At 36.5% G+C, this 21,055-nt stretch overlaps 1 protein-coding gene across 1 annotated transcript in view; it reads right to left on the bottom strand.

Annotated features, from left to right (window-relative positions):
- ACVR2A (activin A receptor type 2A) overlaps positions 1 to 21,055 on the bottom strand; it is a 63,759-nt gene that overhangs the window by 8,119 nt on the left and 34,585 nt on the right. The window contains exons 3-7 of the mRNA XM_085308521.1: positions 19,548 to 19,657; positions 18,156 to 18,310; positions 3,670 to 3,813; positions 2,260 to 2,403; positions 617 to 762 (exon numbers count right to left, since the gene is read on the bottom strand). Coding sequence (XP_085164647.1) covers positions 617 to 762; positions 2,260 to 2,403; positions 3,670 to 3,813; positions 18,156 to 18,310; positions 19,548 to 19,657 — 699 coding nt within the window. The remainder of the gene's footprint in view (positions 1 to 616; positions 763 to 2,259; positions 2,404 to 3,669; positions 3,814 to 18,155; positions 18,311 to 19,547; positions 19,658 to 21,055) is intronic.

Raw genomic sequence — 21,055 nt, 5'->3', positions numbered from 1 at the left:
GCATGATTGCCTGCAAAAACAAGATACTGGACTCCATCCGCGTAGTCCCATCCRTCCTACGTGTACACACACTCGTTCACTGATAGTGAACCCCCGTTTCACTATCAGTCCAGCGTCTGTGCTCACAAAGTCCCAAGCTCTGAGGGATCTCCTCCTCTCGCTCTGTGCGCCTGCCTTCTGTTTTGCTGACTAATATTATTTCAGCTCTCTGCTTCCATTAATAGCTTCCTATACTTACCTTATTTAAAAAACAGCAATTATACTCAACAATAGGTTTAACATCATTTACAGTTAATGCTTCTGTCTGAAGGTATTCAGTGTTATTTAAAGTTAGTACATGAGTGCATAAGATGTTTCAAACAGTTCTAATATCAATTATTTCATACAGTGCGTAGAGTACTTAAYTATTTAACTATCTGAAAAAGGAATTTATGACACTAACCATAATCATCAAACCAAGTTCTATAAACAATTAACTAGCTTTTTCTTTAGGCTGAGCAGATCTTTCTGATTAGGCTCCATTACTCTGGAAGCAAGATCTCAAAGACTATTTGAATTCTTCATATCCTTTAGCTCAAAGTTAACAACCCTCTGAAACATTTCACATATACTATACCTATGTGAGATGGCAGGTTTATGTCCATCTTTTAGCCCTGGTATGTCCTCATGAAGATAAGCCAGACCTCTAGCCATAGTTTGAGCAATATGACATAATTCATTCCAAGAAACCACATTAGCCTTGAGAAAGTCAGTTAATGAACCCTGCATAGCAAAAACAAGAATGAACAATTTTAAGATAAATTTCACTCTCATCTACCCATAAAGAAAACCTCTAGATGGCCCCCGTCATTAAAGAACACGATATGCCTGCCCTCCTCTGTTTCCTGACAGACCATATAATTATAYACATGCACACACAATCTACTGCTAGTTAAAACAGCGGCAGCAAGTAACCTTAGCATCATCTCTGGTCTATGAATAGAAGTTGCACCTGCATTTCAGCTCAATAACCAAACAGCGTAAGGAGTTCAAGTTCAGCGGCACACTTGCCAGCAAACTTCACTTCACCAGAGATAKCAGAAACAGGAGTTGGCCTTACAAAAATATTTAAATTCTTTATAAAGACAATCCTGCTTTCAGCAGTCTGACTTATAATCTTGCAGGCATAGGAAACGACAGGTTATAGATTCCCCTTCGAGAATCTTGCTGAATTGTATATGCACATTCTCCAAAACCTTAACTTGATAGTCTAAGTCTACTCTTAGGGCTAATGACAGTAAATTCCAGTTTCACAACATAGTTTCAGAGTGAAATTCATACTTTGAATAAAGATGAAGAGATAATGTGAAGTAAGACACTAGATATAAAACACTTCTCCTTAAACTCACTTTACACCCCTCACTGTACACACATTTTTATGGATTTAAATATTACCCAGTTTGTGAGATGCCACTCTGTCACGTGTTAGTGTGTGAAAAGCCAACACAAAAGGGAAAAATGAAAGCACTGACAAAATGCAGAGACTAAACTTTGAAAACAAATCTTCAATTAGCCATCTGAGATGTAATCTACCAGTAACAAGATTTTTAAAACTCTTCAACAATAACAAAAATTTGCAAAAGCCTTTCAGAAAGATGAATTAGTTTAATATTAATCTACCCAACTGTGAAGCTGTCACAAATTTCAAATAGTTGGATAGTTTTAGCCTTCTAGATAATGAAGGAATAGGCACAAATATGTATTTTCACATATCTGCTACAGGTAACCTCTTCCTAATGCCTCTTTGTCCACACCAGTGCCAAAGGTTTCCCCCCCAACTCTTTGTACTTACTCCACTGTGTCCTTTACATAAATTAAAAGATCTAAACAAGTGTTTCATAATAAAACAGTGACTATGTAATTAAATATATTTATGTTTCTTATTGTGGTTATCACAATGCAATTGATACATAGTGCTTCCCTCTTCAAAGACTCAAATCAACTATCTAAGAAAAGAAAACCAAAACATCAGAGTCTGTATGAGACTGCGTTTTTTCATTAGGCAGGTTTGGATGGGGGAGAATCTTCAAAAAGACATAATCTGATATCTATTGAAATGACATAAGTAAGTGAAAACTATTAAGTTTTACTTCTTAATTGTCTAAAGTTCACATCTGCATCAAATTCCTAAGCTGGTTCATACACTATATTACAAAAGCCCCCAAATCAAACCAAAACAAAAGCCCCACAACCACCCCCTACACTGAGAACTAAACATACCTTTTCATGAAATGCTGTAATTAACCAGAGATCCACATCAATGCTAGTGCCTCGTTTCTCTGCACCAATGAACTGTAAAATATTGTCATGCTTCATTCCAGGTAAACTGTAGATTTCATATTCATTTTGCCATGACTGTTTATCCTTAAAGCAAAAAAAAAAAAAAAAACACCAAATTAATACCTTAACAATAAAAACCAAAAGCACTTTAATTATGATTTCCTATGCATTGCTAAATGGTCTGCATTAGGTGACTAAAACCTAATAATCTGCTAAGTCAGAATTTAATATCAAAAGGATATATAATATGAGGCTGATTATTTTAAAATTACAATTGTTTAGAGTAATATAGTATTTGTGCTACAAACTACTGACTTAAACTAAAATATGATGAAAAAGTCTGTCTTCACGTGTATTACATATTTACTCCTAGTGGAAAATTATCAGAAAAACTATAATAATACAACATATTTGAAAACATCATCAACTGTCAGAGATATGAACATGGAAACAGAAAACTTTTACATACTGCAAATCATTACAGTGCCTTAGTTTTACAAGTAAGATTTTTAAATTTCATTAATCAAAAAAAGAAAAAACCCTGAAGTAGAAACAAATTTTCCATTATTAAAAGTAATGAAAAAGCTTCAGATTTAGCATATATTAGGCTGATGGCTTAAATATAGCATAAATACATTTCTCTTAGAAGGAAAAAACAAAAAATCTGCAGATTTTTGATTTAGCAAACCAACACCTGGTTTATCATTAAAAAACACAGGCAAATTTCTTCTCATTGAGTCACACAGCGTGTTTCTAATTAAAGTAAGATTTAGCCTAGTATCATTGTGTGCAGGCACTTCAGATTCTTTAACTAGACTAGACCCAGACTAGCACAATCCACACTAAAACAGGGCTTTGGGAGCATGYGTGCTGGTGGGCAACATTATGCCGCTTTGCTGAGGCACCTGGAACTATCACATTCGAGGTTTGCATTTTACGACACTGATTTAACTGCTGACGTCCATTCTGACTACAACAAACTATTTAACTGATAAACTGTGTGAGAACTCCAAACTTACATGCTTGAAACTATTCATGCTAGTAAGTATTTTCAGGACTAGAAATACAAACCGTCTTTGAGATATAATTTCACAGAATTCATTTTTCATTTATCAGTTTTCTGTAATAAATTATTATCTTAATTTAGTAAATCACTACCTACACATTTTCTTGCTGCAAACATTTTTTGTACTTGAGAACTTCTTTGAAATATCTAGAATTAGAGAATATTCTGAAAATTCTGTAAAATAAAAGCTGCTTATCATGACTAGAAAAGCTGGTTTAAATAAAGATGTTACAAGTAACACATGATAGTACCAGTAACACAGGACATTAAGAACTGTTGCCTACCTGAATAGGAAATATCTTGACTGCAACATACTCATTTAGTAGCTGAGCTTTCCACACACAACCAAATCTTCCCCTAGCTTTGATCTCTAGTAACTGCAATGGCTTCAAACCCATCAGAGGTGAAGGTGGTGGTGGTCCAGGGTCCTGAAATCAGGTTAATACTGTTAATTAATTTTGCCATTATATGTATTATCTGCGATGACAGCCCTATAAATAAATAACTGAAAGAGACTTGGTATTATATAGTCATCCCCTGCAAYGAATTCCTAARTTCCCCCAAAYAACCCAGAAACAAAATCTACCAACCCTTCTAGCCTGGAAAGGAAAATGTGATTGTAAAACATGCTCAGAATCAATGTGCAAGTAACAGCCTAAGAACAGTTATAGTATAAATCAGTCTCACCAGGTATAAAAAGCACAGCAAAAAAATAAGGAATAATTAAGCCTTCTTGTTTTAAGTGATAGAACTTAAGCAAGCACCTTCAATACGTGCAAGTTTTAGGGTTTTTTAGGCACCTCTGTATTCCTGTCTGCTGAATCAATTATCTAAATGCCTTGATCCTACAGCCGCCGGAGAGCACGTTTGGAGGTGCCTAACGCCGCAGCCCCTCGGGCACCAGGAGAGCATGTTTGGAGGTGCCTAACGCCGCAGCCCCTCGGGCACCAGGCGGGAGGCAGAAGATGTCGGCAATCCGGCGGAGGGCAGCGCCGAAGCGAATTCTGCCCCCGCCGCCTTGGGTCAGGGCTGAGAGCTGCTGTGGTGCGTACGAGCCYGACGCCTTCGGACAGCGGCTCGGCTCCAGCAGCTCTGCTGCTTAATGGGGACGGAAGGATGCAAACCCACCYGCAGGCAGGCCACCAACACGCCTCACACCCAGGCCTTTCGGTATGCTTCTACTGCGCCAATTTTTGCTAATGTAAACACAGTCAATATACTACTAAAATGTGTGCATTTGGCTGTATCGTAGGGAACAGAATGGGAATTAAATTTAAAGGGATTTTCTTGATCTTCACATATTACAATATTGATGTTTTAGACGAACAGGATCTTTACTGATTGGCTAAAAAAATAAAAACCTAAAATTCCCTTTTAAATACAACAATACAAGTTGGGAAGTAGAACTGCACATGAGATGGAACTACAAGGTTATCCCTTTAACCACACACCTAACAGATTTGAAAAGTTTTCTTTTTTTTTTTGGGAAAAAAAAGTATCAGATTATCAAATATCTTGTATTATACACTCTATATGCATCTTACATGTTAACATAACATATGCATCTGTGTTATATTCAGATGATGTGTATAATAYGTAGATTTTCAACTTCATTGCCAAAAGATAAGCTTCTGTGTTGTCTTTTTCTTTCCATTTTTTCCACATTAGATTAGCTTGCATTTATGTAAGCTCTTTCCCTCCCATGATCACAAACATCAGACCCACTTACAYATGCCTCTGTATAAAACACTAATATCTTATTCACAGTCAGAGAAACAGGATCTCTTCTGGCTGATCCCCATTTTCTGTAGAAAAATATGTCGAGTTGTAGTGTGCAGTGGTCACCCTATGCAGAATTGCCAATACTGTCACCAGGAGAAATGCTCCATCTTCCTTCTTTTCTTTCTTTCTTTTTTATTTTTTTTTAATCCCTCCTCCTCTTCCCTCCACCTCTCCAGGAGCTGGTTTAAAGCAGGGTTTATTCYCTGGTTTAATTACCGTATTACCATACGGAAATGTAAATGCCAAAGCCAGTGGAAGTGGTGACAATGTGGGGACAGACTGGCAGACTGCAGAGATGGGAAGAACAACTGCTGCTTTTAGTGGCAGTGCAGATCTACAGAGACCACAAGATTGTAGCAAAGGTCTTGAGATTATATCTAAAAGCAAGTTTTCTGCAGAAGCCCACAAATGAAAGGTCGGCAAAGTTTTAAGTGATATTCATACTGCAGAATACAATAAAAAAAGAAACTTAGGTCTGCTGKTCAAATCTGAGATGTACATTCTGCTTTTCTATTTTTTTCCAGTTAGGAACAACTATAAAGCTGTTTTTGAGGGAAAGACTGAAAAACACCAGTGTAGTTTTATCTATAAAACAAGTAAGAGTACTCAAATATGTGAGCACTCCAATTAGGATCATAAAAATCCGCTACATGTTAAAGACATTTAGTAGAAGAACTATGGTCGTAAATGTACTTCACTGTCATAAGAATGGAGACAAGTGTTTCTGTATCCAACACAAATTTTGAGTAGTTTAAGCACAGGAATGCATAACCATTCTCTTGTTGCTTATTTAATAAATAAATCCTTCAGAAAGAACTAGCTTCACAAACTGATTTACACCAATTCAACGAAACTGTAACCTAATTCCACTGAAACTGATGCCTGTAAAAGAAAATATTTAAAAATCTTTGCCTAATTCCCTGTTAAAAAACACACTTGAATTAGAGACACATTAAAATATTACCCTCAAAAAAGACGAGCTCCTTTTTGCAAATATGACAGTGATAGGTGCTTAAAAATAAAGTTAAGCTATGTGAAAACTGCAGGGCTGAAATCTGATAAACAACAATTTACAAAATGAAGTTTAAGTAGTAAAATTCTTTTCTGACACAAAATTTACTTCTTCTCACAATCACTGCTACATCAAAGCACAAGTTTTCACTCCTGTGCTAMCTTTTGTTCTGCTTCAGAGCCCTTTCCGAACATTTCCAACATAGAGAAATCACCGTCCTGGATTTGCAATAATTAAAACAGCAAAAAAGACAAGAAGCAGAACTGGAAACAAGATGCTTTAAGTTCCTTATAAAGGCCTACTTCAACTTGTAAAAAATTTGTTATTTTCAGGAATCGTGAGCACTGTGCATCATCTGGGGACTGAGCATCAGACTTAAAAGAAAAATAAGTTTTGAACCTTGTGACTTGCTAGAATTAACAAAGCCATTTGTGGAAAGTAAACCCAAATGTGACTCTGTTAGGGATTAACACAATCTTCCTTCTTTTCTACAGGGCAAAATAAACAAACAAAAACCCCTCTCAGTATTTTTCATCATGCTATATGAATTTTCAAGCAAATTACCACTTAATATTTCCCCCAAAGCTGATGGAAACCACATCTATCACATGAGAGGGGCAGTCATTCCTCTGCAAAATCTGCCCACATGGTGATTCTTACTTCCACCTTAAGCCAAATGTGGTACTTTTCATATATCTGAAATCCACATTTCCTAGAAAATCCTGCCATTGCAAAATATTTTCCTATTACACTACATAGCAACCTTTTGTGGTTCCCTCCACATTTCCTTGCTAGCAGAAACATTTTTATGTAATCAAAACTTCCTGTGTTTTTCCAAAGAAGTCTCACATACACCCCAAAACAAATACTGTTCTGAAATGGAGAAAATACAATTGTCTTCTGTTAACTTAGCTAAAAAGAATAGTATTCAGCAACTTTGCTATCTTTTCTCTAAACAGTTCCATGAAAATGAGCAGGCATGTAGAAACATGCCTTGATAACATTTCCAACTTACTCTACTTCTACCCAAATATTTTCTACCTAAAAATATTATGCCACTAGCATGCTAATTATTTTCACWGGGCTTTTAAAAGTCATCTCTGTGGAGGCAGGGTTGGATGGCAGAATGTGAATAAAAGCATAAGGTGGATATACTAATCTAACAGCTTGCCCCAGCTGTCAAGACATAAGGATGCAAGGACCCATTCCACACGCCCCAGTCCTCCCTGTCCCTTGGACCAACTCTGCTGCTTGTGTGACCAGCCAGCAAACCCTGGCAACATACTATCTTGTCAGAAAGGTATTTTTTTTATTTTTAAATGGGGTTAGTTTTCTGACAGTTTAGCAAAATGAACCAGTTTACAACAGGGCCAGATTCATGCAAACAGCCCCGCAATGCAGAGGGAAGCAGGACCGTCTCTTTGGAGAGCAGCAAGCCACCGGCCCGCGCACGTTGGTCCCGAGCGATCCTGGCAGCACGGGCTGCGAAGGAAGCAGCAGCTTCGCTCCGGCTGCRCAGCCGCCCATCACCAGATAAAAACCAGAAGCAGCTGTGTCGGCAAGAAGCGCCCAGACYGCCTGGGTCCTATCACGCGTGACAYGCGGACAATTAAGCTCTACTCGTCCCGTCAGCCAAGGCCATCAGCTCATTAAGTCAGTGCAAATTCAGACTGGATGATGATCTCAAATCCTGGACACCTCGTTACGTTGTACACCCTAAGATTTGTCCATTTCAAACAAGGATTTTTGGTTCTGATTTTTATATCAGCTGTCAGGTAACACATGCTAGTCATACAGCATAACGAACAACTAAAAAAAAATATTAAATTTTAAGAACGGTAACTTTCAGAAACAGGTTGCCCCAAGYGACTTCAAGAATGGTTCTCAAGATTAGAAAGAAGATTAACAAATACAAAACAATAAATCCTTTAAAAACATGACAAACTGAACAGCTTGTTAAAAAGCCTGCCCCAGTACAGTCCGGCAGCCCTTAAGTTTAACTCCAGTTACTTCTTTCATATGGCAATTGAACCAAATGCCTCATCATGTATATCCAAGAGGGAGGGGGGGAAGTTCACTTATTCAAATAGACTGTATATAAACACCCTTTTCTATCCCAAAACATATTGGAAGTCCTAAAATCTCCAGTGCCCATGCAAGTTTTTCTTTATTAAATACTGCATTATTTCTCCTTGCTTATATTTATTTCGCAGCTAGCTTATTCTGTGAATAACTGTGTTTAAGRAGCTTTAAGTTAAAAGAGTCTGAGCACCATCTCAGTTACTTTCTCCCTTTCTGGTTTGGGGTTGGTTTGTTTTCAACCAGATGATCTGTGAAGTTCAGTGCAAATACAGTAGAAGGAGTTACAATTTTAAAATTCTTAAATCTATTCTAAAATTGACTCTGTGACTTATACCAAGCTTTTAACCTTCTTTTCCACCTGCCTCCCATATTACCCCAAATCTAAATTCTTTAAATGGAGATAAGTTTTCTCTTCTTCTTTCTTCACCCCCCAAAATCCTGCAGATTTTACATTATATTAAAAACACACTCCCCGAGTAACATATGTGGTAGTTAGGGAGGAAATACCCTGTCTGCAACTAACTGAAAACTGTTTCATTTGAAGCGAAATAGTGACCGTGAATAGAAGGTACGTTCCGATAACTCTTCACAGATGCAAGACACAGRACAGCAACATTCTGTTTTTTTCTAAATTATATTTAGGAGAAATTTCAGCTACTGAKTAAAGATATATACAGAGAATAACTGAGTACTCATTACAGCTCAAATCTTGACTTTTTCTATATTCATTAACCTTCCCCATCCACAGTGGCTGACATTTCTCATTGAAAAGTTTAAAGTTACTTGTAATTTCATRTGAACTATCAGTATTTTCATATAAATGAAAATCACTTCTGGACAGTGAGAGATTCAAAGCAGACACTTTAAAACTAAAGAATATTTTTCCTCTGATAATCTACCTTTCTGAGMTCCTGAACCACAAGAAAAAGAAAAAAGAAATCACTTCACCAAAAGTCACAACRTTCAGTCCACACACTTCAGAGAGTTATAGGCAGTTCACAGATGGGAGATGACAACAGGTACCTCAAGACAGGACAGGACTGGGCAAAACATGCAGTTTTCTCCCGGGCRACCCACTACAGAGAGACCCGCGGGCCCTGGCGAGGTCCGCTCGCACCGCCGGGGACTCGGCGCACCGGCAGAGCCCTGCTCCGCTCCGGCGCCGCGGGCGAGGCGGCAAACGCTGCCTGTAATCGAAGAACCGCTGCTGACTCTGCCTGGGGTATTTCGTTACCAATCCCTACAGACATTTAACTCGATAGCCTGAGAAATTACAGTGAATTTTGTGAAAGCTATGGACAACAGGCCAAATTCGTATTTTTAACCCAAGCATGCTTACAAATTTCTGGTCCAAAAATATCGGAAAAAAAGAAATGTAATTCATACCACAACAACTTCTTACATGTCCACAGAAAGTTCCATAACCATGAACAAACATCAATGCATCTTACCTCAATCATTATATGAAAGGCGTGCTTGCAGAGGGGAAAAAACACAAGCAAAAGAAATTACTATTTATATTGAGAATGGGATGAAAAAGCAGCTTATAAGAGAAGAGACAAAACAAATTTTTTGTGAATTAATAACAAAAATATTCATGGGGACAGCAATACTTTCTTGTAGTAATAATAGATACTAAAAAAAATCCATCATTAATATGTTAGCAAAGGAAAAAAGGCAAAAATAAAGACTATAATACAGATTATTAGTTGAATTCATCTTATAATTCAAAAACAAAACTGTCCATTAGAGGTGTCTAAATAAGGCATGCTACTATAATACAGTATATGAACATATGCAAAAATTTAAACATACATACAAACAGAAGCTATGCAAACTTATTTCCTGTTATATTCACAACTGTGCAGTAGAGGGCAGTGTTGTATTTTTAAAGTTAACAGACTACACTAACTAGTGACTAGCTGTCACAGAAAGTGAAAACTGTTTAATGCCAGAGTTACAACTAAACTTTACAAACAAATAGATCATTTTATTAGATCTGTATTGTTAAATTCAGTCAATAAATCTGGTATGTTGAAGATGTAAGTAGAAGAAGTGAACTTCAAAATACTGTATCAGCAACTATAAAGGCACATTATAATATTTAAGACTATTTCAAGCAGGTCACATGAGTTTATGGACTGTTGAATGAAATAAGTTATAAAAATGTTAAGTTTCAGAGTACTATTACTGAAACTTAACTCATATTTTAATGAGGTAAGCTTATTTGCTCTACTTTCATATCCCTTCTTCTTCAACCTCCCCGCCGCTTAAGGAGAGAAGTGGCTCTGAGACACCGTCATTCCCCTCCCTGTGTTTTGCCCCCTTGTCCCTTATAATTTGACCAGATAGCTGGGGCAACTGCAGAAGATGCCAGCGTTTGAGGCATCCAGCTGCCACGCAACACCAAGGATCCTCTTCTTCCACCCTTTTACATTCTTAAGACTATACGTAACGTAGAGCCAATAATATTTTCTCTGTGCTTGAAAACTGTCTAGCACACACTTAGCATTATCTAAATAATGAATAATAGAAGAGATGAAGTATTTCTTGAAGGCTGGATTAGCCGGAGTCAGCTTTATGAACAGCGTAGCAGGGCTTGCCGTCACCCACGGAGCACTGAACAGCCCCGGGGCCCACCAGCGCTGCCTTCCTCCTCCTCGCCCCGGCAGCCTGCAGACAGCTGGAGATGAGGCTAGCCTGCACCCCTAGGAGTCCAAAACAGAACCGAGCAGCACCTGTACAGCCTGCCAGCATCCTGGGGCACTTTCTTAAGAGGAATTAAAAAAAACGGACGGGGGARGGGGAAGAAAGCAGCTGACGCTCTTCACCCTCAAACCCTTCCGTGACCCAGTGATTTCTCTTTCAACGTAACGTCAGCCATTCCCCGTGCACTTTACAACACGCCCGTAAGACTTCGCGGCACAAACTTCACAGCCCACGAGGAGCACAGTCACCGACGGCAGTTCCTCTCCACCCCCAATGTTCCTATGCCTGAAACAGCGAAGCAAAATGCAAGTAATTTGTGAATCCGATCAGGAAAGGCTACTGAACAGAACAGTAGATAAATCTTTGTTTACTCATATTCCTATTAAATCGAGAGGTCAAAGACAACAAACCAACCGTTACAAAAATTTTTAAAACTGCTCTTATGAAATAGTTACTCAGCGAGCTTTTAGCTTTTATCCTGTGGTTGTAAAAAGAAAAAAAAAAAAAAGAAAAAAAAACAAATAAACTTCTTAGAGACATGTTTTCAGGCCTATTTGCTACTACAATTCTCTAGCTCCTGAATATTCTGAATATTGTGTATACTCCTCAGGAACAGGGAAATTCAACCCTTTTGCTCTTGTCAAAATGAAAAATCATAAATCATGAGACCCTGAAAAATATAAAACTGCTATCTTCACTACTCCTTTATGAGGATCAAATCCCCAAACCACTAATAATTTAGAAACACATGGCAATTTTCAAAGAGATTTACCTATATCATAGATCTGATTTTGAGATCCTTGTCCTCCCCTTCRCACTGAAGACCACCATCTCATACCTTTCATTAGAAATGCAAATACCATCAGCTTAAGTGCTATCTGGACAAAAATGCAAATATATGATTTATGGTTTATTTTAGGAATTAATGCAGCTCTTATAAACAAAACAGTAATTTAGAAACCCTGCAAAATAGTCACCATATAAAACAGACTTCTTATTCCTCCTAGATGAAAACAGCTCTAAGGGGTTTACATACCAGATCAGGGAGTTGGCTGTAATCTTTGTCACCAACTGGACAAAAGCAGTAGTATGGGGATAGCCCAAAAATCTGGGCTATCCACAACCATATTCTGAACTTGAAGCATGTCACAAAACCCTCTAATATGATGTTCACACAAAATGCAAATATATATTTTAATAAACATTTTGCAGTGAATCCTTGATTTGTTGTTAGTGTCCTAAATACGTCATCAACATACTCAACAGTCCACAATCTTTTCAGAAAATGTAAGGTGAAAAAAGAACTATTTTATGCTTCGTGAAGAATGCAGTTCTCACACATTTAGCGATACAAAAGATGATCTGAAAGAAAGCAGACTAAAACATTCRGGAGGGCACATCTGAAGATATGCAGTGAACTGGACAGCTGTGAAAAGACTTCCGAACGTAGCACCTGACTGTAAACTTCCCACAAATCCGTATTTCCACTTTCACATGCTTGCTAGTGCTGTGTAACAAAGACGACAATCTAAAGGTGGTCTTGACAGTGTCAATTATTTCAAATATCAATGTTTCAAGTGAATGAGTAACAGAGATTCTTCTAGGTACACTGAATACAGACTATAGAAAGTCTTCCATGTATTGCCAGATTGCCAGTTTTTAAAATACGTATATGCCTAGTCAGTATGAGAACAAGGCAAACTACAGTCTACAGCCAGGACTATCACTTGGAAAGACATCTTCTCTCATCAGTACCTCAGCGCTACTCAGTACAGGCCTACTCCTAGAACTAAAGCAACTTAATAAGAAGTCAGGAACAAGTTTCAGTATTAAAAGCATACAGTTTATAAGATAATGCACTGCTTGAATCAAAGCAAAAGTACAAAGTAGCTAAGATCACTCTAGAAATACAGAGAATAGAAGTATTTCTCTGAATTTTTCTTGTACTACAGAGAGCTCACTTTAGGCTGCTATTTAGGGTAAAACACAGTATACCTGGATTTGTATTTTGTTACCTTTTAAACACTTAAAAATAAAGCTGCAATTAGGGTTTACATAAATGGAGATAGCTCATTCTGAAAGCAAATTAAGAATCCAGGACATTTTTTAAATTTAAAAACAAAAATCATCAAGATCTAGAATCAGACAGGTGAGCATCTAGTGTTATACCAAACACAGTATTAAATATACATGCATCACTAAGTACCTGGGCTTCAATTATGTGTCATATAAATTCTTTCTTCTGTTTCTTCTATATCTTTAGTAACTACTTATATAATAGCCCATGAATGCTAAAAAAGCCATTTACCAATTACACATTTAAGGACTCCTTGTCTATAACACCTCTTTTATTGCATTCTTACAGTTCCCTATCTATGTATTTTTTTCTTTTACACACTCATATCATAGTTGGGCCCCTCCAYACCACAATTAAAGGAACACATCAGATCCTTCCCCTCTATGATTCCACTTAATGATTGGAATCAGATTATAGAGGAAATCCTTATTTGTCCTGAAGCAATGAAATGTAGTATTACAGAACAAAGTCAGGCACACTTCTAGCGGTCCAAATCTCAAGATCATATAGCTTCTCCTTCTTAAATTAACACTGTCTAACATCAGCATCCCTACATTTGGAACACCTCTTTGCAAAAACGCTTCTCCCTTTCTTATTCTTCAAGTATTGTAACAGTTCTGTAAGAGGATATCCAATTWAAATTTAAAAAATTAAAAAAGAATGCAGATTGAAGACAAAAGTGGAAAAACCCCTAAACACTTGATTTAATTTCTTCATTCTTCTCTGCAACCAATTGTGATTTTCTTTATGCAGCAGAAGAATAAAGACTGTCTCAAAGGTAGATTATTTGAGGAATTGAAAGTTAATTTAGAGAATTAAAGTTATAAATGAAGACAATCCATCTTTACCAATGCAAGCCATAAAAATTTACCCAATGGTAACTACTTTCACGTTTTTTGAAAACACACAAGTTCTACACACAACTCACCAAATCCTTTGGCACAGGTCTGGCAGTCTAGACCAGCTGTCAGAGGTCAAAGGCAGCAGCAAAGAGCAGTGCTTGTTCTGTTAGCAGTTCTTCTATTAACTTCCAACATACAGGTTGATTTTTGACTGCACACATGCACACTGACTAAAGYCAGCAGTTCAGAACGTCCTGCACCTGTCTCTGCTAGAGATCTTTTTCCTTCATTGCTATTCACCTCATGTTTTTCGAATATAGCAGAAACTGCTTTGAATTCTAATTTCTTAAAGCTGAGACTGAAATATCAAAACCAAGATCTAAGTGCAACAAGGTTCTTGTAGCTGGTGTCTTCAGGATGAGATGCACTGAAGATAGATATTCATGCTATGGCTGTGCTGAGAGCCATCCACCAACCATAATCATACAGAATATTTCCTGACGCTCACAAAAGTGGTCTTGCCTCAGGATGTTTAAGACCAGAGGGACAACCAGATCAATATCTCTTCCAAATATGTGCTTCAGTTAAGATTAATTCTTGGTTCACCTAGTACATGACTTTCAAGACACGGGACGCCCTCCATATAGCACCAGTGAGGCTGAGCCATATGTGATAAACGTATTCTTAATAAAAAATTAACCTCATACAAGATTATTTTGCTAAGTAYGGGGAATATTGCATAAAGAGGTAAAGGAAGTGATTTATAGGAGGTTAAAAAGCATAATATGTAGTCCTATTTTTTAACAATGCAATCCTCTCTGAGGAAATTAAAGAGAAGTGATAATTCCTAGCAACCAAGTTTGCCTTTATGAACACACTAAAGAGAGCAACAGGACCTGTCTACTGTTATTTCTTAAATTTCTGGTAATACCTAACAGGCCTAGATCAGGACTTTCTTCTGCTTTGAGATATTAAGAACAAGAAGCATTTCTGGCCCAAGTCATTTCAAATGCTTCAAAAGAAGTCATTGAAGTAGGTTATGGAAAAAATATTATGTAAATCTGTAAAGCTTTTTTTCCAACCCTGTCAACGCTTTTTTAAAAAAAAGCGACACAAAATAAAACAAACAGCTCCATGATCCAATAAAATATTCATAACAAGGGCACTCAACAAAAGCACGGTGGCTAATTTCTTTTTGTACAGTGTGGATGTAAAATGTGGAGAGCTATACCTGTGTGAATTGAAGGAAAACGAACATGTTATCTGTGTCAATTACTATGCTATAAAATAGGTTACGGTCACGTGTATTAGATGAGAGAGCGGTAACACTGCAGTTGTAATTAGTATTAACTGACATCCCTGGCCCAAGCTCAAGAGATGTGAGAAATAAATGAGCATAGTATGTCAGCTCCTGGCCATCCGTAGTCGTATTTCCACCAGGAATATTAGTTGGATGCTGTGGAGAAACTAAACTACTTCTAATTTTGATAGTGAAAGCCTCTGTCCACAAAGACTGCTGTCTTATTTTCAGTGTACCTAGTGCTAATAACTGCAAATTTACAGATACTGGCAAGGAGTTGAACAGCAGTTATCTACTGCAGTAACTCCCCACAATCTCTCTTCAGCCAAAATATCCAAAAGAAAACAATATGGAAACGTAAAAAAGAAAAGGCAAAAATTCCAAACTTGATTTAATTATATAAGCTAGCCCTACTGCATAAGTTTTTGAATGGTTATCTATATATCTGAAGGTAATAAAGATAAGATAATCCACTCAACTGTGAATCTCCGTTCATTTTTTTTAACCTTCCAATTTCTTTCCTTATACCATGTTCTGTGACTTTTTATTTTATTAATGTTTCTTTTCCCAGTTCTTCCAAAATTTATCATTCTCCTGTATTTCCACATTTCTATCTTTCACTTATTCCTCATCCGTCCTTTAATTTCTAGTGAAACAAAGATCAGTACCAGGGCATACTGCACCCCCAACACTCCTTTCATCTTCTCAGAATAAACTAAGGGAAAAAAATAAAAGGTTCCAAGTTTTACTGAATTCATAACTCATACAGGAATCACTGTTATCTAGTTAGCATCTGCTACACAACTCATCTGACCAATCCATGTTACCATTCTGCAGAACAAGACTTGCGGAAAAAAAATTCATTTGCCTAAAAAACTGTAAATCATGCCCTGATTATTATTAAATATATTAATATTTAATGTATCCACTATATCAATATTTAAATATTTGTACTTACAAAGTACTAATAATTATCTCTTCTTACTTCCTCTGCCTCCTATTCAAATCAGCTCTAATCAAATTAAAAGTTGAGATACAACTCTGCTGCATATATTAGAATATTTTTTACATTTTATTTTCATAATAATTTTAGTTTTTCAAACAGAAGTAGGTTTTCCTGACTTTCCACATCAAACCTTAATGCTTCTTCATCACAARATGAGAAAGTGTTATTACACCATAACTAGCCCTTATACAACATATATTTATCCCCACAGATATAATTGGAGCATTAACAAACATTATTACCTTATTTATTAAAGGTTTATGATGTATCCATTCCTTTATCAAACACAAGCTATGCAACAAAAGACCTTTGATAAACTGGAGGAAAAGCATGAAAATTCAAGTTCTTGATATATCACAACCACATTTAGCAGTTATTTGCTTTTCTGCCACTTAAAGTAAATAAATACTTGTTAAAGTCTGTAAGGGAAATTACATCTTGAAATCACTGGCAGATCTAGCCATTTTGACTCTGCTCTTTCAATGAAATCTACTAGGATGACGCAAAGTCCAAAACACAGGAACATTTTGATGGATGCAAGAATTAAAGCTAGTAGATTTGCACAAAGTTTCAGTATCTGCAGTATTTTCTGCAGGGACAGGAAATGCACCTTTTCTCCCCTCTAAATTATGTCCTTGTCATTTGGCAAGTACTTACTCCTGCTGTTCCCTCTCCCCACCCCAGCTTTTCTTATCTATTAATATGGGAACTGAAACCAAAACAATTTCATTTCTTAATGACAGGCAATAATGCTCCCTGGAGTACCCTGAAGTCAAGCAGTACAAACCAAAAGTATCAGTGAGGTTGGGCAGTCCAGGGCAAACTCACGTAACCCTTTTCAAATGCAATCCTCTCAAAAATCATTGTACGAGGAGAGGAAATGTATTCTAGCCGAGGTCACTGCCCCAAATTAGGAAGCATACTATCTATTCCCACTCAAACCCAGCAGCTGTCTGACTCTGGGCAAGTCACTTTATCTCTCTGTATACACTATATATTTTGCTCATCTTTCCTACTTTGGTTCTGAAGGGGTTACAGTCTTAATTCTTTTTACAAAGGCCTTCTAATCTCAACTGAATCTCTAGACACAACTGAACCCCCAAAAAGGAAATTCTAGCACTAGTACTGTAGTTGCACTTACAGGATCTGGYGCCTGACAAGAGTAGGAACTACATACATGCAGCCAAAAAGTTTGTTTTGACCCAGCACGGTCAATTTACAGTTCAAATTTTGAGATCATGATCCTAAAATATTTTCCAGGTAAAACAAACACTGGTAAAATTGGAAATCTTAAGACAAGGTACAAAATGCATATGCAATTAAGTCGAAAAAGATGACAGTACGGCCACCAGTTAGGCTAAGCCCAGTGACCATGTTTCAGTAACAAAATTTTGTTTATATTCTATTGAAATGATATCTGTATGTCAGTTCCATGTTTTAATGAATATGCTTCCACTAGGTTACTATTTGCTGTTCACTTCTATTTGCCATTATGATCTTGTTCAGTCTGTGTTAGCCTCTCTACTTCATTTTTCTTTTAAGCTAAGCATTACATAAAGCTCAGTCATAAGTACCTGGAACAAGCTATAGGCAACTTTCACACAAGCAGTCCTTATAACCACACAGGAATATAAACTTCCCACACCCATCCAGGTACATTAAGTCTTTGCCATCTGAAATTTTGTGTTTTTTAGGCTTTTTTCCCCCCTCAAAAACATAGACACGTACACGTATTAAGCAGCTTTTCATACAATATTCAAGTATTGATCAATTGAAGGAGATAAGGGTATTAATAAAAAGTTGCTAGCCACAAAACCAGAAAAATAAGTATTAACATCTTTAAACTAGGTATGTAACACAGACTTCAACCATGTGATGGGTACACACTTCCTTTCCTCTTCAGACATAGTTTTACCTTTCCAAAAACAACAACAACAAAAATCATAATGCAGCAACTTACTTGAGTTGGAACAAGTACTGGAGGATACGCTAGCTTGTGATGTCTGTACATCCAGAATGAAAAGAGTACAATCACTGCAATTCCCATTATAGGCACCAATGAATAAAGCAAGGTATTGAACAGAGGTGGCTTAGGTGTAACAGGATTGGAAGTTGCTGGTGGGTATAAAAAAAAAATGAAGATTAGTTTTCTCTAATATATCTTTCAAGAATCAAAAATCATCCAGCGCTTGAAATATCTACGATCCTGCTTTTCTAAAAGTTACTGTAATCAGCACAGTATTTGATCATAATGCACTCTAAAAATCCCAAACATAAAGGTAGCATTTTAGAAAGCACAGAAATAACTTGGATCCCCATATTTACAGCTCAGTAGATTTAATTTTGTTTGTTTTAAGATCTACCTCGATGTGCCTATAGTGTGTAAGAGGTGTTCATATTTTATAAGATTCCCAAGACTGCCCTCACTTCATGAATGAAGAAAAGAATCAATATAGAACTTTAATCTTTGAAACAGACATAATATGATTTCATTAATAAGTAAATAGGTCAGAAATAATTTGCCAGAGTTTGTATGCACTGTTGATTTGCTGAAAATAAAAACTTGCTAGTTCAAGATAGTTCTGCACAACTTCRGGAAGGATTCCAAAGAAATCCTGCTTCTGGGGTAGCTGACATAGGGGGAGCCACAGATCTTTGGGGCAAAAAGAGGTTTAATGAAAGTGATAAAGAATGTCAACTACATTAGCAGTAATACTGACAAACCYGGTAAGAATGTCATTTGGGTCAATGAAGGCTATTTTAATCTCACATAAAAATGTAATTGATTTTGTAAAAAGCTTCCTTTGACTGTTTGGTACTTAAGACATTTTCTGCTTTCAATTCAGTTATTAAAAGTATTTGTTTTTCCAACTAAGATTTGATTCCTGACTGGAAAAAGATAAACAAGAATAATCTAATAATCTTTTAGCTATTGTTTTTTAAACATTTGTTAAAAATGGCTCATTTTCTTTGTAAACCCTTTCCCCCCTTTTAAAGGTTACTGTGTCAATTTACAGAAAAACAAGGCCCAATAATCCTCATATGTCAAAACAGCAAATTATTTCAGATTATCCTTCTTTGTTACACTTTATAAAAGAAGTATCTTTAATCAATTTAAACTATTTTGTTCTATTATAGAGAACTTTCAGAATTGAAAAACTGAACATGCAATTCTCAAGGCTCTTTATATGACTGCACACAGCCCTTTTTATTTGGGAATCAGAAACCTTCTGGCAGGAAAAGTTGAATAGAACATTTTGAAAAGTCTAATCTGAACATGTATGACAAAATTTTTCTGAATACTGCTAAGCACTTTCTTAAAGTGCAACATAAATATGTTAGACTAACTTACGTTGGGTGACCTCCATTTCTGGAAAATAGAAAAAACGTTCATTACACATGTTGCCTTCACAACAACAGAAAAACACTTCAGGGCTGTCCTTCTTTTCTACGCAATCATTCCTATAAAAAGGAAATAATAAGTAAGTCTTACTAATCTTAAACTATTTTGCTCAAGAGAAAATATACGTTCATATTTAAAACAGAAGATGAAGTTCAGTAATCTGTCCAGAAAATCTTACTATGCAAATAGACATTAAATCTGAAGAAGAAACAAAGTAATTAAAATAAATTGTATCCGTCATTTTATATTGCAATGAAATATCATTAATATTGAAACTGAATCAGCACAGAAACAACGTTCAAAAAACCACCAAAAGGATGCATGTCAAAAGCTAACAAAAATACTGATGAACAAGCCACTATCTTGATTTAAACATGACAAACAAATGATTGAATGGCTGCTGCTTAGCCATAACCTCACAGGACACCATTTCATGCTTTGGAGAGAAGCAGGAAGGGGACACCRTTTAGCAGAAAAAGTTGTAAAAACATTTTACTATGTCCCCTGTATACATTATGCTCAGGGACAGGTTTACTTCACTAAGGAATTAACTGCGTGTAAGGCATTCTCTTAATTAATAAGCTGAAGCTATTCAAGTCAGGTAAGGAAAATAAGATTAATACAGGAAACAACTTGACAGTAGAGAGGGAAGAATTTGAATATTTTGCAGAAATAGTTGAGGATTTTTATGCACAGCAGAAGACCTAAAAAAATTTTTTATTCCTCTTCAAAAATTAGGTTATTTTATAGAATCAACTATTATAATCACAGTATAACTTCTATAATGCATTTATTCTTTGATGTTTTTTATCTGCTRTTGTTTGTTATCATACTGTAACTCCATGTTTAGTAAACTGGTCTTCAATCTCACAGATAACATTTTGTCTAATAAATATTTTAAATAAGAGCATGGCAACATGCATTCCTATGATAAGTAACAGTTAACGAGGTCTTAGAGCCAAATAAGTTTTCACTCAGTTTTCAACTATTTCCCTACTCTTTCCTTAGAGCTCCCTGCATATTACTACTTCTCCTTCCAATTCCTTTTCAATGCTCAAGGGAAAGCTTAATATCATATTTTTTCACAATGTTCAATGATACAAATGGGAATAGAGGGGTAACAATGCTACAGTCTCACACCATTTCCAAACTGAAAATTCGTTTTTCATCCCTAAATCTAATATTTCGTGGTAATAAAATTAGCTTGGAAATTGTAAACATCCTCACTTCCTCACTAAAGCTATAACTAAGAAGGGGAGGGGAGCCACACGCAGAAGGAAAGAATCAAAGTGCTTTCCCATCCTGGCTGATCTACAGTACTAGACACCAGTAGCAACAATCAAGACTTCTTGATCGTCCTTTGCCTTCCAGCATAGCAGAATTTCAATCGTGCTGTGCAAGCRAACTCAGAGATACTGTGCTACTTCTCTGCGAAGCATGCGAAGCAGAAGTACTGT

Source organism: Rhea americana, unplaced genomic scaffold (assembly GCF_003343005.1).
Source record: "Rhea americana isolate MKP2758 unplaced genomic scaffold, rheAme1 scaffold_105, whole genome shotgun sequence".
Lineage (NCBI taxonomy): Eukaryota > Metazoa > Chordata > Aves > Rheiformes > Rheidae > Rhea > Rhea americana.
Note: the sequence above shows the minus strand (reverse complement) of the source record. Positions and strands in the feature narration are given on the sequence as shown.